This window comes from Phascolarctos cinereus, unplaced genomic scaffold (assembly GCF_003287225.1).
Source record: "Phascolarctos cinereus isolate Bilbo 61053 unplaced genomic scaffold, phaCin_HiC Scaffold_4;HRSCAF=312, whole genome shotgun sequence".
Taxonomy (NCBI): domain Eukaryota; kingdom Metazoa; phylum Chordata; class Mammalia; order Diprotodontia; family Phascolarctidae; genus Phascolarctos; species Phascolarctos cinereus.
Genome location: NW_027555847.1, coordinates 270,437,855 through 270,458,793, shown reverse-complemented (window position 1 = coordinate 270,458,793; position 20,939 = coordinate 270,437,855). Strand labels below are relative to the sequence as shown.

General features: G+C 37.7%; 1 protein-coding gene across 3 annotated transcripts in view; it reads right to left on the bottom strand.

The window, feature by feature from the left end:
• FOCAD (focadhesin) overlaps window positions 1–20,939 on the bottom strand; it is a 381,816-nt gene that overhangs the window by 350,783 nt on the left and 10,094 nt on the right. For all 3 annotated transcript variants that reach the window (XM_078153058.1, XM_020973967.2, XM_020973969.1), the window contains exons 2-4: window positions 12,059–12,148; window positions 1,557–1,631; window positions 487–641 (exon numbers count right to left, since the gene is read on the bottom strand). In XM_078153058.1, coding sequence (XP_078009184.1) covers window positions 487–641; window positions 1,557–1,631; window positions 12,059–12,115 — 287 coding nt within the window. In that variant the 5' untranslated portion in view covers window positions 12,116–12,148. The remainder of the gene's footprint in view (window positions 1–486; window positions 642–1,556; window positions 1,632–12,058; window positions 12,149–20,939) is intronic.

Below are 20,939 nucleotides of genomic sequence, written 5' to 3'. Positions count from 1 at the left end.
ACAATGGCACCTACACCTCCCAAGGTTGTTGTGAGTATTTGTAAAGTGCTTTGGAAACTTAAAGCTCTAGTATGAGTATCTGTATTTCATCTTAGTACCACACATTTCCCTTGTATGGGTATTCCTTCCATTAATACAATCTATAACTACTTTATAACTTGGGAGGTGTTGTACCTTTTACATGAACAAACACACACACAACAAAACCATATTAAAGTGGAACAATCAGAAAGAAAGCCACTTGAAATTATAGTATACTTTCTTTTTGTTGTTGTTGTTTTTTGTTGTTTTTTGCACAATTCCAACACTGAGTAGCAAATTAATGAAGTTCTACTAAAAAAGATAGCAAATCTATACATCTGTCAGCAAAGGAAGGGGAAAAAAAGAGAAACATTCAGTATATGCCCAGATTTAATATGAACCAGTGTCTTTTTCTTGAATAATCACAACATGGAGCTTAAGGAATCAACGACAGCAAAAGAATACCTGGTCGAAGGAATGAGGTTGAGTATCCCGTTAAGAACATAGGTGAATTCGGCATGATTCTGTACCACAAGTGCCACCAGACCCTCGCAGCAGGCAGTTCGAACCACAACATTGTCACTGCAACACTTCTCCCACAAGAGATTCAAAGCAGGAGTCTGAAATCCAAAGAACATTTCCAAGGGATGTCTAATGAACAGCCCACATGCAATTTCCATCCAGATGCAATTCACGTGCATGCATTGTGCCATCTTATCTACCACTTATTAGGATGTAAGCCCCTTGAGGGCAAGGACTGTTTTGTTTTTGTAACTCCAGCGCAGTAACTTAGTGCAGCATCCAACACACAGAAGGAGTTTAATGTTCACTGACTATGACTACCCGAAGGCAATAATACTCATCTATCAACAGCAAAACATGTCTCCAAGAGTAAGCAGATTCATATTCATCAAGCAAGAGTCTCTCCCCTGCCTCAAGTTTTACCACGTCAACCTCAATAATATTATCTCTTCCTAGTCTTTCTTCACTCACTGTTGTCTCCCTACAAATGCCCAGGACACCCTCTGGTTTCCCGCCTTCGTGCCACTGCTTCTGCTCCTACTATCCAGAATGCCCAGATTCCATTCCAGCTGACTCACATACTCTACCCATTAAGGTTCAAGTCAAATGAAGCCTTCCTCGTTGAACACAGCTAGAAGTAATTTTCTTTCCTCTGAACTCAGGATACTCTGTACATTTCTCATAGCACTTATCAATTACACAAGGTAAAAGAGCTTTCTGGAAACATTATTTTATCTTCCCTTGTAAAGTGTAAGTTCCATGAGAATAGACACCAAGTCCTATTCTTTTGCAGATCTCCTAGAATACCAAGGACAATAGATTCATATGAAAAGGGGATAACAGGGCAGCTAGGTGGTGCAGTAGACAGAGCACTGGCCCTGGAGTCAGAAAGGCCTGAGTTCAAATCTGACCTTAGACATTTGACACTCACTAGCTGTGTGACACTGGGCAAGTCACTTCACCCCACTGCCTAGCCAAAAAAAAAAAAAAGAAAAGAAAAGTTCAACACAGACCTGGTTTGTAGATTGGCTGATCTTTTCAGATAAACTATTTTCCTTCAATACTGCAGCAATAAGGTGACTGACAGCCTAGAAAACAAACACGTAAGTCTAATTAACAAAGAGGTTCTTTCCAAGTATCCTTCTTACCTGAAGATAACACCAAAAGGTATAGTGGAGCACTGGACATAGAATCAGACTTCAAATGGCACCTGACACATTGAGGACTAGTTTTATGTGTACATAAACAAGTCATTTAACCTCTCTGAACCTCAGTTTCTTCCTCTATAAAATGGGTATACTACTACCCATAATACCACTTCATGGGACTGTTGTGAGGCTTGAATGATGCAATCTATGTAAAGCACTTTTCTAAAACTCTTATTTTTTCCAATTTTTAACATTTTTACTTAAAGCTTTGAGTTCCAAATTCTACCCCTCCCTCCAGCTCCCAGATGGTAATCAAGCAGATATAGGCTATACATGTTCAATTAACTAAACATTTCCGTATTAGTCATTTTGTATAAGAAGACTCATAGAAAAAGAATGAAAGAAAGTGAAAAATAGCATGCTTCAGTCTGTATTCAAACACTATCAGTTCTTTCTCTGGAGACAGATAGTATGTTTCATCATTAGTCCTTTGGGATTGTCTTTAATCATTGTATTGATGAGAATAGCTAAGTCATTCACAATTCTTTATCAAACAATATTGTGTTACTATGTACAGTGTTTTCCTGGTTCTGTTCACTTCACTATGCATTAGTTCATGTAAGTCTTTCCAGGTTTTTCTGAAATCATTCTGCTTATCATTTCTTAGAGCACAATAATATTCCATTACAATCATATACCACAGTTTGTTTAGCCCCCAATTGATGGGCATCTCTTCGATTTCTAATTCTTAGCCACCATGAAAAGAGCTACTATAAATATTTCTGCACAAACAGGTCCTTTTCCCTTTTTTTTTTGGATGTTTTTGGGATATAGACCTAACAGTGGTATGGCTGGATCAAAGGGTATGTACAGTTTTATAGCCCTCTGGGCATAGTTCCAAATTGCTCTCCAGAATGGTTGGATCAGTTCGCAACTCCACCAACACTTTATTAGTGTCCCAGTTTTCCCACATCCCCCTATAAAGCGCTTTAAAACTATTAAAGTGCTGTGTTGTTACTATTATCATTAGGGTTAGAAAGAACATTGTAAAATTTATTTGCCATCACAAAACCAGTAACATACATTTCATCCATCTTGTTGATAAATGTCTCCTCTTTTATGTATTACTAAGAGTTGTCATGATGTAGTATAGTTTTAAGTCCTTCCATTTTATTCTGCCCTTGCTAAAACTGTATAAGAAAATAGCCTCAGTTATTTGGATCTTAAGCCAACATATACTTGAACTGGTGAGTCAATTCATTACAATAAATACTGTGTCTCCTAAATGCAAGATACCATGGTAGTCACTGGGGAGACAAAGGGGAAAAATCAGAAATCAGTCATCACTTCCATCACAGAATCTACGGGGGGGGGGGGGGAAGGGACAGATAAAAACATCTATGGTAAGTATGATACAAGGCAGAATTTGATAAGTGTAAAGGAGAAGTCCAGATAAAATATTATGAGAAATGTGCAAAAAGATTACTTTCATCTCAGGAAGGAAGGAAGGAAGGAGGGAGGAACAGATTTGTTACACACTTACTATGTTCATACTAAGTGTATATTACATGCTCACACAGTTCTAGGCACTGTTCTAAGCAAAAGGGATACAAATACAACCAAAAAGGACAGTATCTATCCTAAAGGATCTTACCTTCCAATGAGGGCGCACAGGGGAGGTAGAAAGTAGGGGGCATGGCAGGAGAGGATAGGAAGGGAGTGAAGAATAGAACGAAGAGTGAAATAAGCATGGCCTGGGTCCTCGTAAAACAGTGATCTGGACCAGGGACTTATGAATCAGAAAAGAGGGCAAAAGGGTCATCTCAACCATGTCAGCAAAGTGGAGAAGCACAGAAAATGAGGAACGGAGCCAGGAGAGAGGCTGGCATGGCCTAGGAACCTCAAAAAATGGAATTCTCGGCCAAGAACTCATCAAAGAGAAGACCACATGGAGACATGACCAGGGTAAAGAGGCTATTGATAGGGAGGCAGACTACAGGAAGAGGAGGAGTGTGAAATAAGGCTGGAAACCAAGACACAGAAGGCTTTGAATGCCAAAATTCTGAAGTCTGCCTCTTTTTTTTCACTCCATAGGTAATGGGGAACAACTGAAAGTTTTTGAACAGGAGTATGATCTGCAGATTAAAAAATATTACTTTGGGAGCTGTCCGAAGGACTACTAGAAAACAGAAAGCTGAAGGTAGGTACTGTTTTCATTTTTGTCTTTGTGTAACCTAGCTCTAAACACAGTGCTTGTCACTAAATGTTTCTTTCATTGGGGGAGAGAGGAATGCTTCTTAGATTGGATTGGACAGATATCAGGCAAGAAGATCACAAGACTGAAAAATAAAACCAGAATTAAAGAACTCAAATCTCCAAATGGGTCTACGATCTCATCAATTTGAAAGTTCCTTCCAAGAATGCAGATCACCCCATCCATGACTGCCCATCCTTTGCAATTCTTGTGCATATCTTTCTTTTTTTTTCCACATTGATTTATTTTATTTTTAGTTTATGGACTAAAACAAGCATTTCAAAGGTTCCATCCCTCTTCAATTCTTTGTGCAGATACCAGCAGAGTACCACGGCTCTGCATCTGCTGTCCTTTGCCCTTGACACCCCGTAAGTCCATCTTCTCTTACTAGTGCACAATTCCTCGAGGATATCTTTTACACTCATTCTTCAAAATCCTTCACTGGTCACATGTTGCAGCCTGCTCACATTTACTAGGCTTCTTTTCATTGCCTCCGGGATATTAATTTTTAACTCTACGGACACAGTTACATTCCATCTCTTGCTGCCATAGAGCAACAGTGGTAGAATGTTATTGAAAAGTTGAGCCTTTGCTTTCATGATAAGCATGGTATCACTGAAGCGGCTCTGCAATGTTCCAAGGGTAATCTAGCCTGCTTTTCTCCTCTTGTTCAGATCCTCAGCTCAAACTGTTATCCAACTGTCCTGTCTGTCCCAGTTTTACAAACTGTCGAACAAACTCTCATAGGCTGTCCATCCAAATACATACTGTAAACTGGGAAACAGACATTTTTTGTCAACCAGGACTTTCCGATACAGATGCTCAGGCCAAATTACTTTAAGTGATTTAAGATCTTGGGGGTCTGCAACCTAAAAGGACTAAATATAATCAATGGTATTATCTGTAAATAGGAGAATCTGGAGAACTTCACCACTCTCACAGAATTACTCCTCAGTACTACTTTGCACTGCATCGCTTCCATCAGAATGATGGACACCTTTGTGAGCATACATCCCCATGTTTTATTCCTTGCCTGATTTTTCTGATCCGAGAATCATTGATTGTATTTCTCTTGTTAGGTCTTTAAAGGAATCTTGAATGATTTTGATTTACATATGAGAGACACTTTGTCGAAAAAGTTTATAATGCAGTGTTTTATTCTGCCAAATAAAACGTTTTTCCATAGCCAACAAACAATAAACATAGTGGTGCTTACAGTCCCTACATCTTTCAATTATTCATGATATGATAAAGATGCAGTCCATTTTAAAATACTATTCATGAAAGCCTACTTGTCCTCTGCTAATATCTTCATGGATGATGCCCTCCCTTTACAAAGATGACTCCTAATAATTCTGTATAGCTGGTAGAGTAGGAGAAATATAGGCCAGAAAAAAAAAAAGAAATATAGGTCAGCAGTCATTACTTTTCTCTTCCTCACCTTTTTTCCGTATTAGTAAGGCCTGAGAATTATTATCTATACCTTTACTGTCTCCCTTCTTCAGATATCTCATATATCAATCCCTCAACACCCTCACAATTGTGAGGCATCCAGCATGGATCTTCTTTATACATATACATGATCAATACCAGCTACTTTTCCAATAGTCTTTCTCTTTAGTATCATTCCTATCTCCCAATAAGCACATTTAGATCTGTGATGTTATAGTGTCACCACTGTCTTTGGTGGGAAAAAAAAAAGGTTACTGTCACTTTTACATATTCCTTCCATTTTCCATTTGTTTTTTGTTCGCCATTCATTTTTGTACTTAAATGTATTTAGAACGTCTTTGCTTAGTCAGATCTCTTGCCAGCCTATCTTTGTACTGGTTTTGCCTGTACTGCTTCTGTCTGCTTTTTAAAATGACACTGCTCACAATCATCCATTAGTCTTCCCCACAAAATTTCACAAACTTATATTCTAACCTTGTATAGCCTTTGGCAACAATTTCATGCCACCAGCAACAAAGTCATATGTTTGCTGCCTAATAAGCATGGGGAGCTACGAGGTACAGTGGATGGAATGCTGGATTTGGCATCAAGAAGACCTGAGTTCAAATGCTGCCTCACATTTTCACTAGGTCTGACTTTGGGCAAGTCATTTAACTTCATCAACCTCAGTTTCCCATCTGCAAAATGTGGATAATAATAGTAATAATCTTTAATAGGATTAAATGACATATGAAAAATGCTTTGCAAACCTCAAAACCCTACATAAATGCTGGCTATCATTTAAACCTTTGGGGGTTTTTTGGTCACCTTATCCACTTCCCATTTTTGACAGTCAATTGCTACTTAATTAATTCTGCACTGAATTGTTTAAAATCTTTTTTTCCTCATTTTTTTTAATTTCTTATTGCCTTTTACTAATTCTGATCTTACTTCTGACAAGTCAGTGGTCTGACTACATAGACAGCTGGCTCAGGGATAAACCCAAATCAGTAACAAGTCTTTTCTTTTTTCACTCTTTGGTGAGGCAATCGAGGTTAAGTGACTTGCCCAGGGTCACACAGCTAGTAAGTGTCAAGCATCTGAGGCTGGATTTGAACTCACATCCTCCTGACTCCAAGACCAGAACTTTATCCACTGTACCACGTAGCTGCCCCAATAACAAGTCTTCTCCTGACAGTTCAAATATAATCAATTGGCAGAGGGAGCAGGTGGGGGTGTTCAATATCAACTCTTTTCTGAAAGAAAGTGTTCATGATATCAAAGGCATGAGGCTTCTGGGTAATCTACAAGCCTCTCATTCATTCTTCCTCAATCATGCCTTCCCACATACTTCCCTCTATCTTCATCTTTTCCAAATTTTACAATGAAGTCACCAAACATCAGAGTACATACATTGATTTAATTTAGAGCAGGTCTTCTTAAACTTATTCCACTTGTGACCCCTTCAGCACTTCTTAAACTGTGGGTCTCGACAACCTTCAGTGACTCACAGTTTCAGAAGTGCTGATTTAGAGCATCTTCTCAAATTCTTCACAGAATGCTTCTACCTCAGTAATTTAGGTTAGTGTATAATCTATAATCATTTTTTAGGAGTCTTTTTGCAAATACTTTGCATCAAGCCTTCAGTACAAAACATCAGCTGTACAGGTATCAATCACTAGAAAGGGGCTGCCCATCCCTTTCCATGCCTCAAACTATCTACCTCCAATATCCCAGATCAGATTGTGGTTTTGGTAGACACCTCTCTAAAGGAAAGCTCTGGACTCTGGGGCAATGACTAGAAGCTTGGCCTTCCTTCTTTTCATTCTGTGTCATCTTTGACTCCTCACTCTCCCTCACCTCCCATTGGCAGTGAGCCAATCTTTCTACCTCCAAATCTCTTTGATCTGTCTTCTCTCTACTTTCACAGCCCTCAGCACATCCTACCTGGACTACTGCAATAGCTTCCTATTTAATCCCTCTAACTCAAGTGTTTCCCTTCTCCAGTGCATCCTCCACACAGATGCCAAAGTCACCTTTCGAAAGCGCAGGTTAAATTACACCATTCTCTTATTCAATAAACTCCAATCACTCTCTAGTGACTCAAGGGTAAAAATGTTATTTTTTCTCTCTCATCCTTCCAAAATTTCTATTTCTCTGTGTTTTATAATATCCATAATCAGTAGAGTAGTAGATTATATAATCCACATATAAGTAAATATACATATATTAAGAGTGTGTGTTTAACAGTGTTTTACTGACAGAAGTTCACAATCAAAAAAATATGGAGGGACAGTTAGGTGGTGCAGTGGATAGAGCACTGGCTCTGGAGTCAGGAGGATCTGAGTTCAAATCCAGTCTTAGACACATACCACTCAATGGCTGTGTGACTCTGGGCAAGTCACTTAACCCCAATTGCCTCATATTAAAAAAAAAATTTTTGGAGACTACTACCCAGCTATGACTACACTAATGAGGGCCATGATACCTGAGTCAGGTTGACCTTCCTTCCTGTTTGCTTTCCACTGGAGGCAGGGTTTATAGAACATGAGAGACTAAGGAGTATAGATAAACTATTCTGGTAAATCTTTCTAAAATGTTAGCATATTTTCCTTTTTTTGGCAAATGTAATACCATGATCTTAATTCAATTTGTCAATTATGTAAGATCCAGAGACTTTTTAGTGATCTCAAAATGTGAGGACAGCCCCTCTCTTACTGTCAACTGTTAGGGTATGGGTAAAGTATTTCCCTATTGTAACTTACAGTGATTGAATTCAAGGGAAGAGGAAAGGGAAAATGTAACAATTATGCAGGTACATGTAAGCACAGCTTTGGAGAGAACCAAAAAACGTGGTGAAAATTAAGAATCTTAGCCAGGAAACTAAGCTCATCTTCTATTCCAAAACATATGCCATCTCACTCCTCAGATAGGAAACAAGAATTTAATGGAAGCATTAAAGAGAAGAGTTAAGCTTTAAAAGAAGAAAAGGCAGAAATCCTATGCTGGCAAAAGAATCAATATAATGAAAGTTTCAGTGTTAATGGTACTCAATATGAAGACTAAATGGCCCCAAGGGACTAGATCCAAAGGCTAAGTTAGGCAGCAGAGTGGATAGAGCACCCAGCCTGGAGTTTGTAAATCCTCAAGTTCAAATCCAGATTCAAACACTGCCTAGCTGTGTAACCCTGGCCAAGTCACTTCACCTCTGCCTCCCTCATCTGTAAAATAGAGATAATATAACACCAACTTACAAAAATTGCTCTGAGGATCAAATGAAATTATAATTGTAAAGCACTTGGGGTTTGGTTCAGAGTAAGGGCCATATAAATGTTAGCTACTATTATCTAATTAATTATCAGAACTACAGGGGAAAAAAAGTCATGCTTCAGATAAGGGTATAAATAGCCTAGTAAAATCACTTCAGATCAGAGACATCAAACACACTTCCCACAAGCCACATGCGGTCCTTGAGACTCCCTAGTGTGGCCCAAACCAGATTAAAATGTAATTGAAAATACTTAACAAAGTAAACAAAAATACAATAAAACATAGATAATGTTAATATATTATTTTATTAAGTTAATATATGGCCTGCAAGGAACCTTATGTCCAGTTTAGTGGTCCCCATTTCTATATGAGTTTGAAGGGCAGCTAGGGGGTGTCAGGCCTGGAGTCAGGAAGATTCATCTTCCCGAGTTCAAATCTGCCCTCAGACACTTCCTAGCTGGGTGACCCTGGAAAGGCATTTAACCCTGTTTGCCCCAGTTTCCTCATCTGTAAAAATGAGAAGGAAGTGACAAACCAGTATCTTTGCCAAGAAAACCCAAAACAGGGTCACAAAGAGTCAGACAAGACTGAACAACAACTTTAGACAAACCAGACAGAAAGAAAGGGGTCACAGGAGAATTTAAGACCTCCGAGTCCAAATCCACTAAGCCTTCTGAGAAAGAAGCAAAAGGAGGCAGATATGAAGTAGGAACCAACACCCAAGGAGGACTCTCTAGGGACGGATAAGGAATCACTTTCTTCCATTTAGGAAGTCAAGCACCAAGGAAAAATCCAAGAATACTACTACTGCTGCAGAAAGGAAGCAGAATATAACCCAAGATCAGAGATGGGACTAAGAATAAAAAAAGATCTAAACTCCTCAATAGAATGTTAGCTCCTTCAGGGAAGGAGCTCATTTTTGTCTTTGCATCGCAAGTGCCTAGTATAAAGGAGGTGCTTAATAAATGCTTGCTGAAATCCATTAGACCTACCAATGGTATCAACACAAATCCACTTAGGGTTGAGAGTCAAAGAATCTTGGGCTGGATTACACCAAGTAGAACAACAACCCAGAAGCAAACAAATAAAACAGTATCCAATAAACCCCAAAACTCCAACTACTGAGAAAGGGTTCCCTATTTAACAAATATTTCTGGGGAAATTAGAAAACAGATTGGTAGGAATTAGCATTAGGCCAAAATCTCACACTGCATACTATAATAAGCTTCAAATGTATTTGCGACCTAAATACAAATGCTCACATCAGAAAAAAAAAAATCATAGGAAAAGAGGGAATGCAAAGCCATGGCTGGGACACTTCTTAATCAAACAATGGACAGATATGATCACAAAATATTTAGAGAAAAAATTTCTGATTACATGTTTTGTTCTGTTTTTGCAATAACAAAATCAGTGAAGCTTATGTCATAAGAGAAAGTGTTGATTGAAGAGAATGCTACAAGTACCTCTGATAAAGGGAGGTATCTAGGATATGTGAGGAATTGATATATTCTCTAATATGCAGATATGTACAGGGAGTTCTTAAGAGAAGAAAGACAAGCTATCCACAAACATACAAAAGTGCTCAAAATCATTTATAATAACAAATGCAAATTTAAAATATCTTTGAAGTTCCACCTCAAAACTATCAGTTTGGCAAACTGGGCAAATAAAAAAAATTATGACTTCTTGGAGGAGATGTGGGAGGATAGCAAAATTAATACACTTTTGGTGGTGGTGTGAAATGGTCCAATCATTCTGATAAGCAACTTGTAGCTATACTGCAAAAGTCACCAAGCTGTATATTCCCTTTGACCCAGTGATAAAATAGAAAGGAGTCACACACACAAAAATACTTAGAACAGCACTTTTTGTATTTTAGCAAAGAACTGGAAATAATATGGGAACCTATCAATTAGGAAACAGCTGAATAAATTGTGGTGTGTGAATGGAATAGGGAATATTACCCCGTCATAAGAAAGAATGAAAGGTATGAATTCATAGAAAACCGGGGAAGTCTTGTCTGAATATTACCGAGAAGAACCAGAAAAACAATTTACACAATAACCATAATAATATGAAACAGAACTATAAGGAAAGACATTAGAATTTTGAGAAATCCTCTGACCAATTATGGCTTCAGAGACTGATGAGAGTGTGATTTTTTTTCTTCTTAGCAGAGGATTCTAGGTGTGCAGTGAGGCAGATACTGCAATGGCCAATATGTATATTTATTGTTTATTGTACTTTTCAACTATAAGGAATGATACCACAGGGGTAAAAGCAGGGAAGAGGGGCAGTCATTAAGAAATGACAACATTGTATTTTTTTAAAACAACAAACATTTTTAAAGCCCTTATTATGGCAATGCCTAAGAACAAATAAAGACAAAATAAATAAAAAGGAAATAAAAGTTTGCATAGTTGTACTATTGCCAAAATAATAAAAAACAAATGAACTATGGCAAAACAGAACAAAATCTGGGCATTCCTATAAGTTGCATCAGGGTCTAAATTTTATTTAATTTGGGACAAGAAATGGACCAACAAAGTTTTTCTCTCCTTATACTTTTGATTCCTTTACATGAAGGCTAACTCCTAAGCCAGAACAAAGAGATGGGTCAGGGAAAAGGACCTAGGTCCTTTTTAGATCACCATCACAGGACTTAAAGATTTCTTATACTTCCTCCATGTTTTATTATTTTAAATCTGTTCATTTACCTATGGTAACTAGAAACAACCTTTAGAAAATCTGAAATGGGCTGTATGCTTATTATGGAAGTAGCAGAGTAGGAAGACAAGTGTAACCTGCACCCCCATTTGAAGACAATCAGAAAGAACTCCAGAGAAAGAACAGGTGGGAATAAGAGACCTCACAGAGAAGAAAATATATCACAGCGTACTGACCTAGGACTAGTAAAACACTGCACATGGTCTCAAAAAGGATCATTCTGAAAATTAATTCTTTTTGTATAACCACAAATATAGAACATAAGACATTAAGATAAATCTGAAAAAAAAAATAAATTAAAAAAAAGATAAATCGGAACTCAGTCCTGGATATACCATTAAAGTTGCTTTTTTGAAAAAGTCACCAATAAATTGCTACTTATTATTTCATTAGGACAAAAATGTAAAAAAGAATGCCTATTTGGAATAAATGTGAATTAATCAAGGTTCTAGTGGGTTAAGAAGGGAACTGTGATATAACAAAACAGTCCAAAGAAAGTGATCTTTTTAAGGTAACTATTTCCTTAGGCAGTATATTTCTAATGAATTTCTCATGACTTTGGTTTTGGCTTTTTTTTTTTAAGGAAATGTTCATAAGCAGGGCAAAACTATTTAAAAGCCAGAAATTCAGAAGTTTTATTAAGATGACAGTGAAATTTACAGGTTGCCAACAAGATAATTACCTGCGACTGGATAAGGGAATTAGGAAACTCAAACCTTTTCCTTATATCCTCTGACATTTTTGCTTATCATACAAGACAGAATGAAAGAACCTGCAAAAGATAAGAGAATACTTATTAGCACTAAAAATAGAATTCACGGCAAATTAATTATTCCTTTGAGGAACAACCCACAACCCTAAATTAATAAAGCAATTCATTCAGAAGACACTGAAACACTTGAAACAAAATGTGTAACTTTTCAGCATATTCTGTGATGTGCCCCTTCTTATTAACCACTTAAGTGTTCTGGTGCTTTGATTAATGAATGCCAGTTGAATGCCAGTAACTCTCTAATACTAAGTAATACTAAAACAGAAACATTGAAACTGAAAGGGCCAACAATACATTAAAAAATAAAAAGACCAAATAACAAAATAAAAAACAAAAAAAACCCTTAACTTCGACAAGACTAGATGAGGCAGAAGCATTTCATTTTCATGTAGATTGAATTCCTCATATTTCAGAGTCAAATTCTCACTTTGATAACATACTTACTGTTCACAAGACAAAAAGAAAAATCCATCTCCTGTCACCATGTCTTTGCATAGGCTGGCTGTCCCCTTTGCCTGGAAAGCTAGCCTTTCTTACTTTCTCATTTTGGAACCACTAGAACCCTTCAAGGCTCATCTCAAATGCTACTCCCTTTAAATGCTTTTTTCTGATTTCTCCCACTCCTCTCCCAATGCTACTCCTGGCTTCCCTGTTCCACCTCTACCCGAAATTACTTTGGGTGCACATTGCCCCCTATCCATAATATAAGGTAAGCTCCTTAAAAGAACAAGGCTCTTTTGGGGCAGCTATGTGGCGCAGCAGATATAGCTCCAACCTTGGAGTCAGGAGGCCGTGAGTTCAAATGTGATCTCAGACACTTGACAGTTACTAGCTGTGTGACCCTGGGCAAGTCACTTAACCTCCATTGCCTCACCAAAAAAAAGCAAAAAAAAACCAAACTTTTCGTTTTTGACTCTCTATCCCAAATGCCAAGCACAGTGCCTAGCTTACAAGCAAATACTTAATAAAGGCAGGATGAGTTTTTCTACCCATCATTTTAGTGGTGTCATTACTCCATCAACCAATATGGATCACAACCCCTCCAATATCTTATCATCTTGTATAAATCTTCTCAATCTTTTAAACTAAAATTCCTCCATAGGAGAATCTACTTAATTGACTGAACAACTTCCTTTTATTCCTTCAGTACCTCAAGGATAACCTAGACCGTCTATCTGTTGATTCTCATTACTACATTCCAGGTCTACTTCTTCTAATCATATATTTCCTCAATAACATCTTTTATGACACTTCTTAGGTCCAGGTCATCCTTGGCAGAATATTTCACCTATTTACCCTGACTATGTAGGTTTCCATTGCCCTCTATGTTGTCATTTGACTTTCAAAGGAAAATCAAGATATCAATCTTTAAATACATATCAACTAGTACTAAAAGTGCAAGGAAAAAAAAGTACCATCCTCAAAGTTTCTAGGGCATCTAGGAAGCCTGTTTTTATACACATACATACACACACACACACACACACACACACACACACACACACACACACACACACCCCTCTCTTGAAAAAGGAAAGAAACAAGTGCCTACTATGTGCCCCTATGCTAATCCAGGAGGAATATAGTACCTACTGTGTAGCAGATACTAGATTAAGATCTTTACAAATGTCACAACAACCCTAGTAAGTGCTGTCACTATTAGAAACTGAGTTAGATAAAGACAGGATTTCCCCAGAATCACATAGCTAGTAAGTGTCAGAGGCTAGATTTGGACTCTGGGTGCTCCTCAAGGTCCAGTACTCTATCAGCTGAGCTCTGTCCATCTAGGTGCCTGATTCATATAATCTTACCTCTGAAAGGAACCAGAAAGATCATCTGTTCAGTAGAGACTATAACATACATTAGAGGAAAGAACATCCACAGTTAATAATCATAAACATGAATGTAAATGGAATGAGTTCAGCCATAAAATGGAAGCAGATAGCAGAATGGATTAGAAACCAGAATCCTACAATATGTTGTTTCCAAGATACACACTTGAAACAGACACAGGCAGACTTAAAGAGATGGAATAGATTCTATTATGCTTCAGCTGAAGTTAAAAAGGCAGAGGTTAACAATCATGATCTCAGACAAAGCAAAAGCAAAAACAGACAATTCAAAGAGACAACCAGTGAAACTACATCTTGATAAAAGAAATCACAGACAATGAAGTAATATCAAAAGTTTTTACAGAAAGTTTTTTCTGATAAAGGCCTCTTTTCTCAACTATAGAGGGAACTGAGTTAAGTTTATAAAAATAAGAGCCATTGCCCAAATGATAAATTGTCAAGGGATATGAACTAGCAGTTTTCAGGAGAAAAAATCAAAGCTATCTAGAGACATATTTTTAAAATGCTCTAAATCACTACTGATTGGAGAAATGCAAATTAAAACAACTCTGAGGTACTACCTCTCACCTACCAGAAATGACAAATGCTGGAGGGGAAAATTGGACTGCTAATGAACTGCTGGTAGAGTTGTGAATTGGTCCAACCATTGTGGAGAACAATTTACAATTTGAAACTATGCCTAAAGGGTTATAAAATTGTGTATATCCTTCTACCCAGCAATACTAGTACTGGATCTGTATCTCAAAAAGATTAAGGAAAAAAGAAAAGGACTTATATGTACAAAAATATTTATAGCAACTTTTTATGGTGGCAAAGAATTGGAAATTGAGGGGATGCCCATCAATTGGGGAATGGCTGAACAAGTTATAGCATATGATTGTGAAGTAGGACTATTGTGCTATAAGAAATGACAAGGAGGATGATTTCAGAAAAACATGGGACGATCTATATGAACTCATACAAAGTGAAGTGAGCAGAGCCAAGAGATCATTGTACACAGTGACAGTAATACTGTAATGATCAACTGTGAAAGACTCAGCTACTCTGATTAACATAATGACCCAAGAAAACTCCAAAGGACTCATGATGAAAAATAATAGCCGCCTCCAGAGAGAACTGATGAACTCTGAGTGCAAACTGAAGTACAGTTTTCTCTTCTCTTCATTATTCTTGCTTTTTTGTAATATGGTTAATATGAAAATATGTTTTGCATGATTTCACATGTATAGTTAATATACTGCTTACTGGGTGGGGAAGAGGTAGGAGGGAGAGTCTGAAACCAAAAAAAAATTTTAAGAACATTAAAAGTAAATAAATTTTTAAAAGAAAAAAAGAAAAAGAAATATTTAGGTATATTATTTTCTAGTGACTATATTAACTAGAATTCAATTACAAATAAAATTCAAGTAATTGGAAGCCCTTTGTCTTAAGTAGCTAAAAACATTCCTAATCTGTCTTATTTCACATTATACAATATACAATTTTTCATTTTGGTGAATTATAAAGGATGTGCCTTTCAAAAACTTGAATGTAGATTCCAGGTCAGCCCTATATGATATTTTGCTGGGGAGCAGCAGCAAGGGGGAAGAAAGGTGGTAGAGATAAGAACAAATCTTAATGATTTCAGCGTGCTATGGTTTGGGGTTTTTTTTTTAACACTCAATTGGCAGATCTTATGACAGCTACCCTCCTAATGCACTATATGTCCAAGAACACCAAAAATTCATCATCATCTTTCTACGTTTTCTATGTAAAGAGCATTTTTATACAGTGACCCACAGACATTACTTAGAAATCATTCTACATCTTCCTCAAAAGAAAAAGAATAGAGTCTGCAAACTCAGCCAATGAGCCTGACTTCAATTTCTAGAAAAATTCTGGTATATATTATTATTAAAGAAATAACTAGTGAACATCTAGAAAAGGAAGCTAATTAACAGTCAAAAAGAGACAGCATGGCTTTATCAAACACAGGTCATGACAGATGAAACTTACTTCATCTTTTGACAGGGTCATTAAGCTACTAAATCAGAGGAGTGCTGTAGACATAATCTGGCTACATTGTAGCAAAGTTCCTGATGGTATTTCATGTATCTCATATTACTTCTGTGAAAAAGAGAGAAAGGTGGGCTAGGCAGCATGGAATCACATGGAATATGAGCTGGTTGAACGGTCGAACTCTAAAATTAATAATTCAATGTCAAATTGAAGAGGTCACTAGTAGTGCACAACAAGGATTTAACCTTGGCCCAGTGCCACATAACATTTTTACAATGACTTGGATTCAGGCATAAATGGCACATAGCAAATTTGGAGCTGACACAAAGCTGGGAAAGCAGCTAATACACTAGATAACACCCCTAAATCACCGATGGCAGGTCTGAGTAAGACAGGATAGCTTCAAATGTGAGTCCAGTGACAGAATGTACATATGTCATCTGGGAATAGCCTACCTCAATTCAAATGAATTCAGTTCAACAAGGGGCAGCTAGGTGGTTCAGTGGATAGAATACTGGCCTGGAGTCAGGAGGACCAAAGCTCAAATCTGGCCTCAGACATATAAACTTACTAGCTATGTTACCCTGGGCAAGTCACTTAATTCCATTGCCGACAAAAAAAAAAAAAAAAATATATATATATATATGTGTATATATACACACACACATACACACACACACACACACACACACACACACACACACACACACACACAAGGACCCAATTCAACAAATAATTTATCATAATACCTATGTGCAAGGCAGCATTCAGAGAACCTGGTCACGGGGGGGTGATGACTTTTCTGCCAAAGCCACTCAAGAACACTACTGCCCCTCCTCACTCCCAATTCCCTGGGCACCCAGGAAGAATAATCAGTTCCTACCCCAGGTGAGACAAGGCAGTGAATTACAGAGGCACAGTGGATTCAAATTCAAATTCATATATTTATTAGCTTATGTGATCCCAGGCAATTCAGTTACTCTATCTGAGCTACCGTTCATTCATCTATGATAAGGGGAAAACAACAGCATCTACCTCACAGGGCTACTGTACTGATCAATGAGAGTACATATGGAAAGTGCTCTGCAACAAGTTAGGATGGAGAGGAGATGGTTCCGATGGTTATTATTAAAGAAGTAACTAGTGAACATCTAGGAAGCTAATTAACAGTCAAAAAGAGACAGTACGGCTTCACCGAGCACAAGTCATGACAGATGAAACTTGCTTCATTTTTTGAGAGGGTCATTAAGCTAGTAAATCAGAGGAACTAGATGTTCACTAGTTAATTCTTTAATAATAACCACTGGAACCATTAATAACATTTCTCTAGTAAACTGCAGTTACAAAGAGCTTTCAAATACATTATTTCGCAGGATTTTCACAGTAACCATCTTGTGAGGTGGGTGCTGACATTTTAGATGAGGAACCCAAGGTTCAGAGACATCAGATGATTTGCCCCATGTCACACAGCCACTTCTGACTTCCAAGTATAATACTTTTTCCATTATATTATGCTGAGACCTCTAGCGCTATGACGTGGCAAAACTTTTAAAAAAAAGAAAAAAAAAAGCTATTACCTTGAATTTTTATTTGTTTTCTAGATCTATATCCCTCCAAAAGCTAAAAGAAGTTGTTTTCATCCAATATATTGAACACTCTTCTCCAAATTCTTTCTCATCATCTATGCTCAGCCTCAGGTATTGGTAATTTTAAACAGAGCTTTCTGAAGCACATAGAGTGCTTATTTTAGCATGCCATAGACTTTAAGTAGCATACAAATGTTAACAGTGAAAATCATTAATAATCAAAAATAGTTAATAATTATTAAATTAAAATAAATAATAAATCATTAAAATTATGGTGTCTTTTAATACTATATTGGATTTTAGATACTAATAATTTGCTCAATTTGGGAAGTCTTTGTGCCTAGTTTTCTGTGTGTTCCAAAGTCTGTCACACCTTCTGCACAACCGCAATAGAATGGAATTTCAACACAGGCAGTGAATGGAACATGAGAAAACACTGAACAACAGCAAAAGGAAATCGCAGAATCTCAAAGAACTATTTTCAGCAACTAAAAGCGAAGAAATGTCCCAGTCAAACTTATTCCAAGTTGCACCAGCTATCCATCAGAACCCCAATCATCTGTGTTGGTGGGTTCAGTCCCACCTCTGGCTCCTAACAGTCCTCCATCGTTCAGGGCTGGCCTCAACGACAAACTGAACAAGCTTCCACAGTATGATCTGATAGATACCAGGAAAATCATTAGATTAAAACAAGAAGTTACCTTAACAGTTATCTAATTCAGTGGTCTTGCAAAATGGGGACCATAGCATGACCCTAAGGGGCGGTGATCAACAGGAGGAAGGGAGGATAGGCGGCATTCCATTCTCCCAGAAAACGGCAAAAATAAGACCTCATTCCCAATACAGTCACACTTAACCCTATTCTCCAACACTCCCCTATTCAATGTTCTTCTACTCTGTAATCTCTCAGACTCAATTTCTTCTATGTCAGGTGCCAGTCCTTCACGGAAGTTCCAACCTAATCATAAACCTGGGAACCCTACAGCAACTGGAAAGGGATCGTTGGGAAAATTACTCCCACCTTGAAGCATAGTAACCCCCTGCACCCAGATCAACTGGTGGCTGCAGCAAACATCCTTGGACAGCGGTCACCAGTGAGTATGAACCCCTTCATAATAGACAGAGAACTGAGGAAACAAATAGCCTCAAGAAGTTTATATTCTAATAAGGGAAAGGTACCATTTAACAGGGAGTTGGAAGAGATATGAGGTTATGCACAGGAACATGGTTTGGAAATGATGGTCAGGAAATGGCATGGAGGTTTTGGGCAAGCTCACCTTTCAGAGGCTATGGTGGTTCTGGGGCAGGATCCAAGGTTCTAGTGGAACCAGAGAAGAATAACAACTAGAATGCAGATGGAACAGAGCAGTGGTAAATTTGCAACAGAACCAAAATTATATCATGTTATCCTTCTCCCAAATCCTACTCTTTCAAACTTCCATATTACTTGCAAAGGTGTTACCATTCTCCCAATCACCCAGGTCCACAACCATGGGTTATCATATTTGACTCCTCACTTTCCCTAAACCCACAGCCAATCAGTTGCCAAAACCAACTGTTATCTCCACAACATGTATGTCTCTTTCTCACTACTTAGATGGCTACCATTTTACTCCAGCTCCTTATCACCTCTCACCTGTACTACTGTAATAGGCTTCTAATTGGTCCCTCTGCCCCAAATCTCTCCTCTCTCCAATCTACTCTTCCCTCAGCTGCCCAAGTCACTTTCCTAAAACGTAGGTCTAACTCTACAGTTCATTTTACAGAAGAGAACCAAAAGCCTGGGAAGGGTACAGGAAATAGTATCAGAAAGCTTTAAGGTAAAATTTCATGGCTCCAAACAAATCATCCCTTAATACTCAAAGAGGGGAAAATGTCACCATCTGTAATGTTTCTGTCTTACCTATCTAGTCCTCTTTTTAAAAAGAGTAACCCATGAGAAGTCCTTAATTATTAGTGAAGGATGAAATATCAACGCCTCTGTTTGGCATTTCAGGTACTTCACAATGTGACCCCCAAGTACCTTTTGAGATCCATTTCACAATGACTCTTCACACACTGATCTTCAACATCACATCTCTCATCTGATGATGACTTGAGTATGTACATGTCTGTCTCAATAATGTAAGAGCAGGGACAGTCTCATTTTTGCATTTGTATTTCCAGGGCACTTAATATATGTTAGCTGATTGAACAATAGTGCTTTTTGTAATGTTTTTCACCCTGATGGGAGAAGCAGTATGGGAATACTAGATGGGGAAAAGGATGACAGAAAGAAGGTTTTAAACATGAGACTTGGGTGGAAGAGCTAGAAGTGTTCATTGCCTATCACAAATTGTATTTGGATCAGCAGGCCTTCTGCCCCTTACTTCTACTCCTAACCAGTGTTTCTGTTCTTGATTCTACTTTAAATCAAAATTTACCCTCAACCTCCAATCTGCTTTAACTCCAAGTCTTCTATCCACAATGAGTCATTTCCCTGGGCTCTTTAAGGCAAAAGTAATCTACACTCTTGAAAATTTATAGATCTTTTGACCTTTCAGCACTAATTTCCACTAAATTCTGTCAAATGAGAGGCCACATGTTTTCAGATGTGAAATTTCTATATATTCTGAAGCCAAATTTGGACAGTAGAAGAGAAATTTTTTTTGTATGTTGTTCATAATACAAAATTGGGAGTGAGGAAAATGAAATATATATAAGCTTTTTAAGGCTCCCTTTATTTTTTTTATTTTTTTTTTATTTTTTTTTTCCATATGCTTTCGAGTTGAAAATTTTTTCTCCCTTTTTCTCCCCCCGCCACCCTCCCCAAGACGGCACACAATCTGACATAGGCTTTACATTTACATACCCATTAAACATATTTTCACATTAGTGAAGTTGTAAGTAAAAATTAAAACCAATAGGAGGAACCATCAGGAAGATGAAACAAAACTCAACTGGAGGTAAAAATAAGTGAGAGCGATTCGACTTCCATAGTTCTTTCTTTGGATGTGGACAGCATTTTCCATCCCGAGGCCTCTGGAGATGTCTTAGATCCTCCTAATGCTGAGAAGGGTTCAGTTTAACATTCTTAGTCATTGCATAACGTGGCTGCTATTGTACACAAAGTCCTCTTGGTTCTGTTCACTTCACTCAGCATCAGACCATATAAGTCTTCCCAGGTTTTTCTGAAGTCAGCCTGTTCATCATTTCTTATAGTACAATAGTATTCCATTACATTCATATACCACAACTTGCTCAGCCATTCCCCAATGGATGGGCATCCTCTCAATTTCCAATTCTTTGCCACCAGAGAAAGAGCTGCTATGAATATTAAGGCCCCCTTTAAAGCCCAGATGTCAAACACATTGT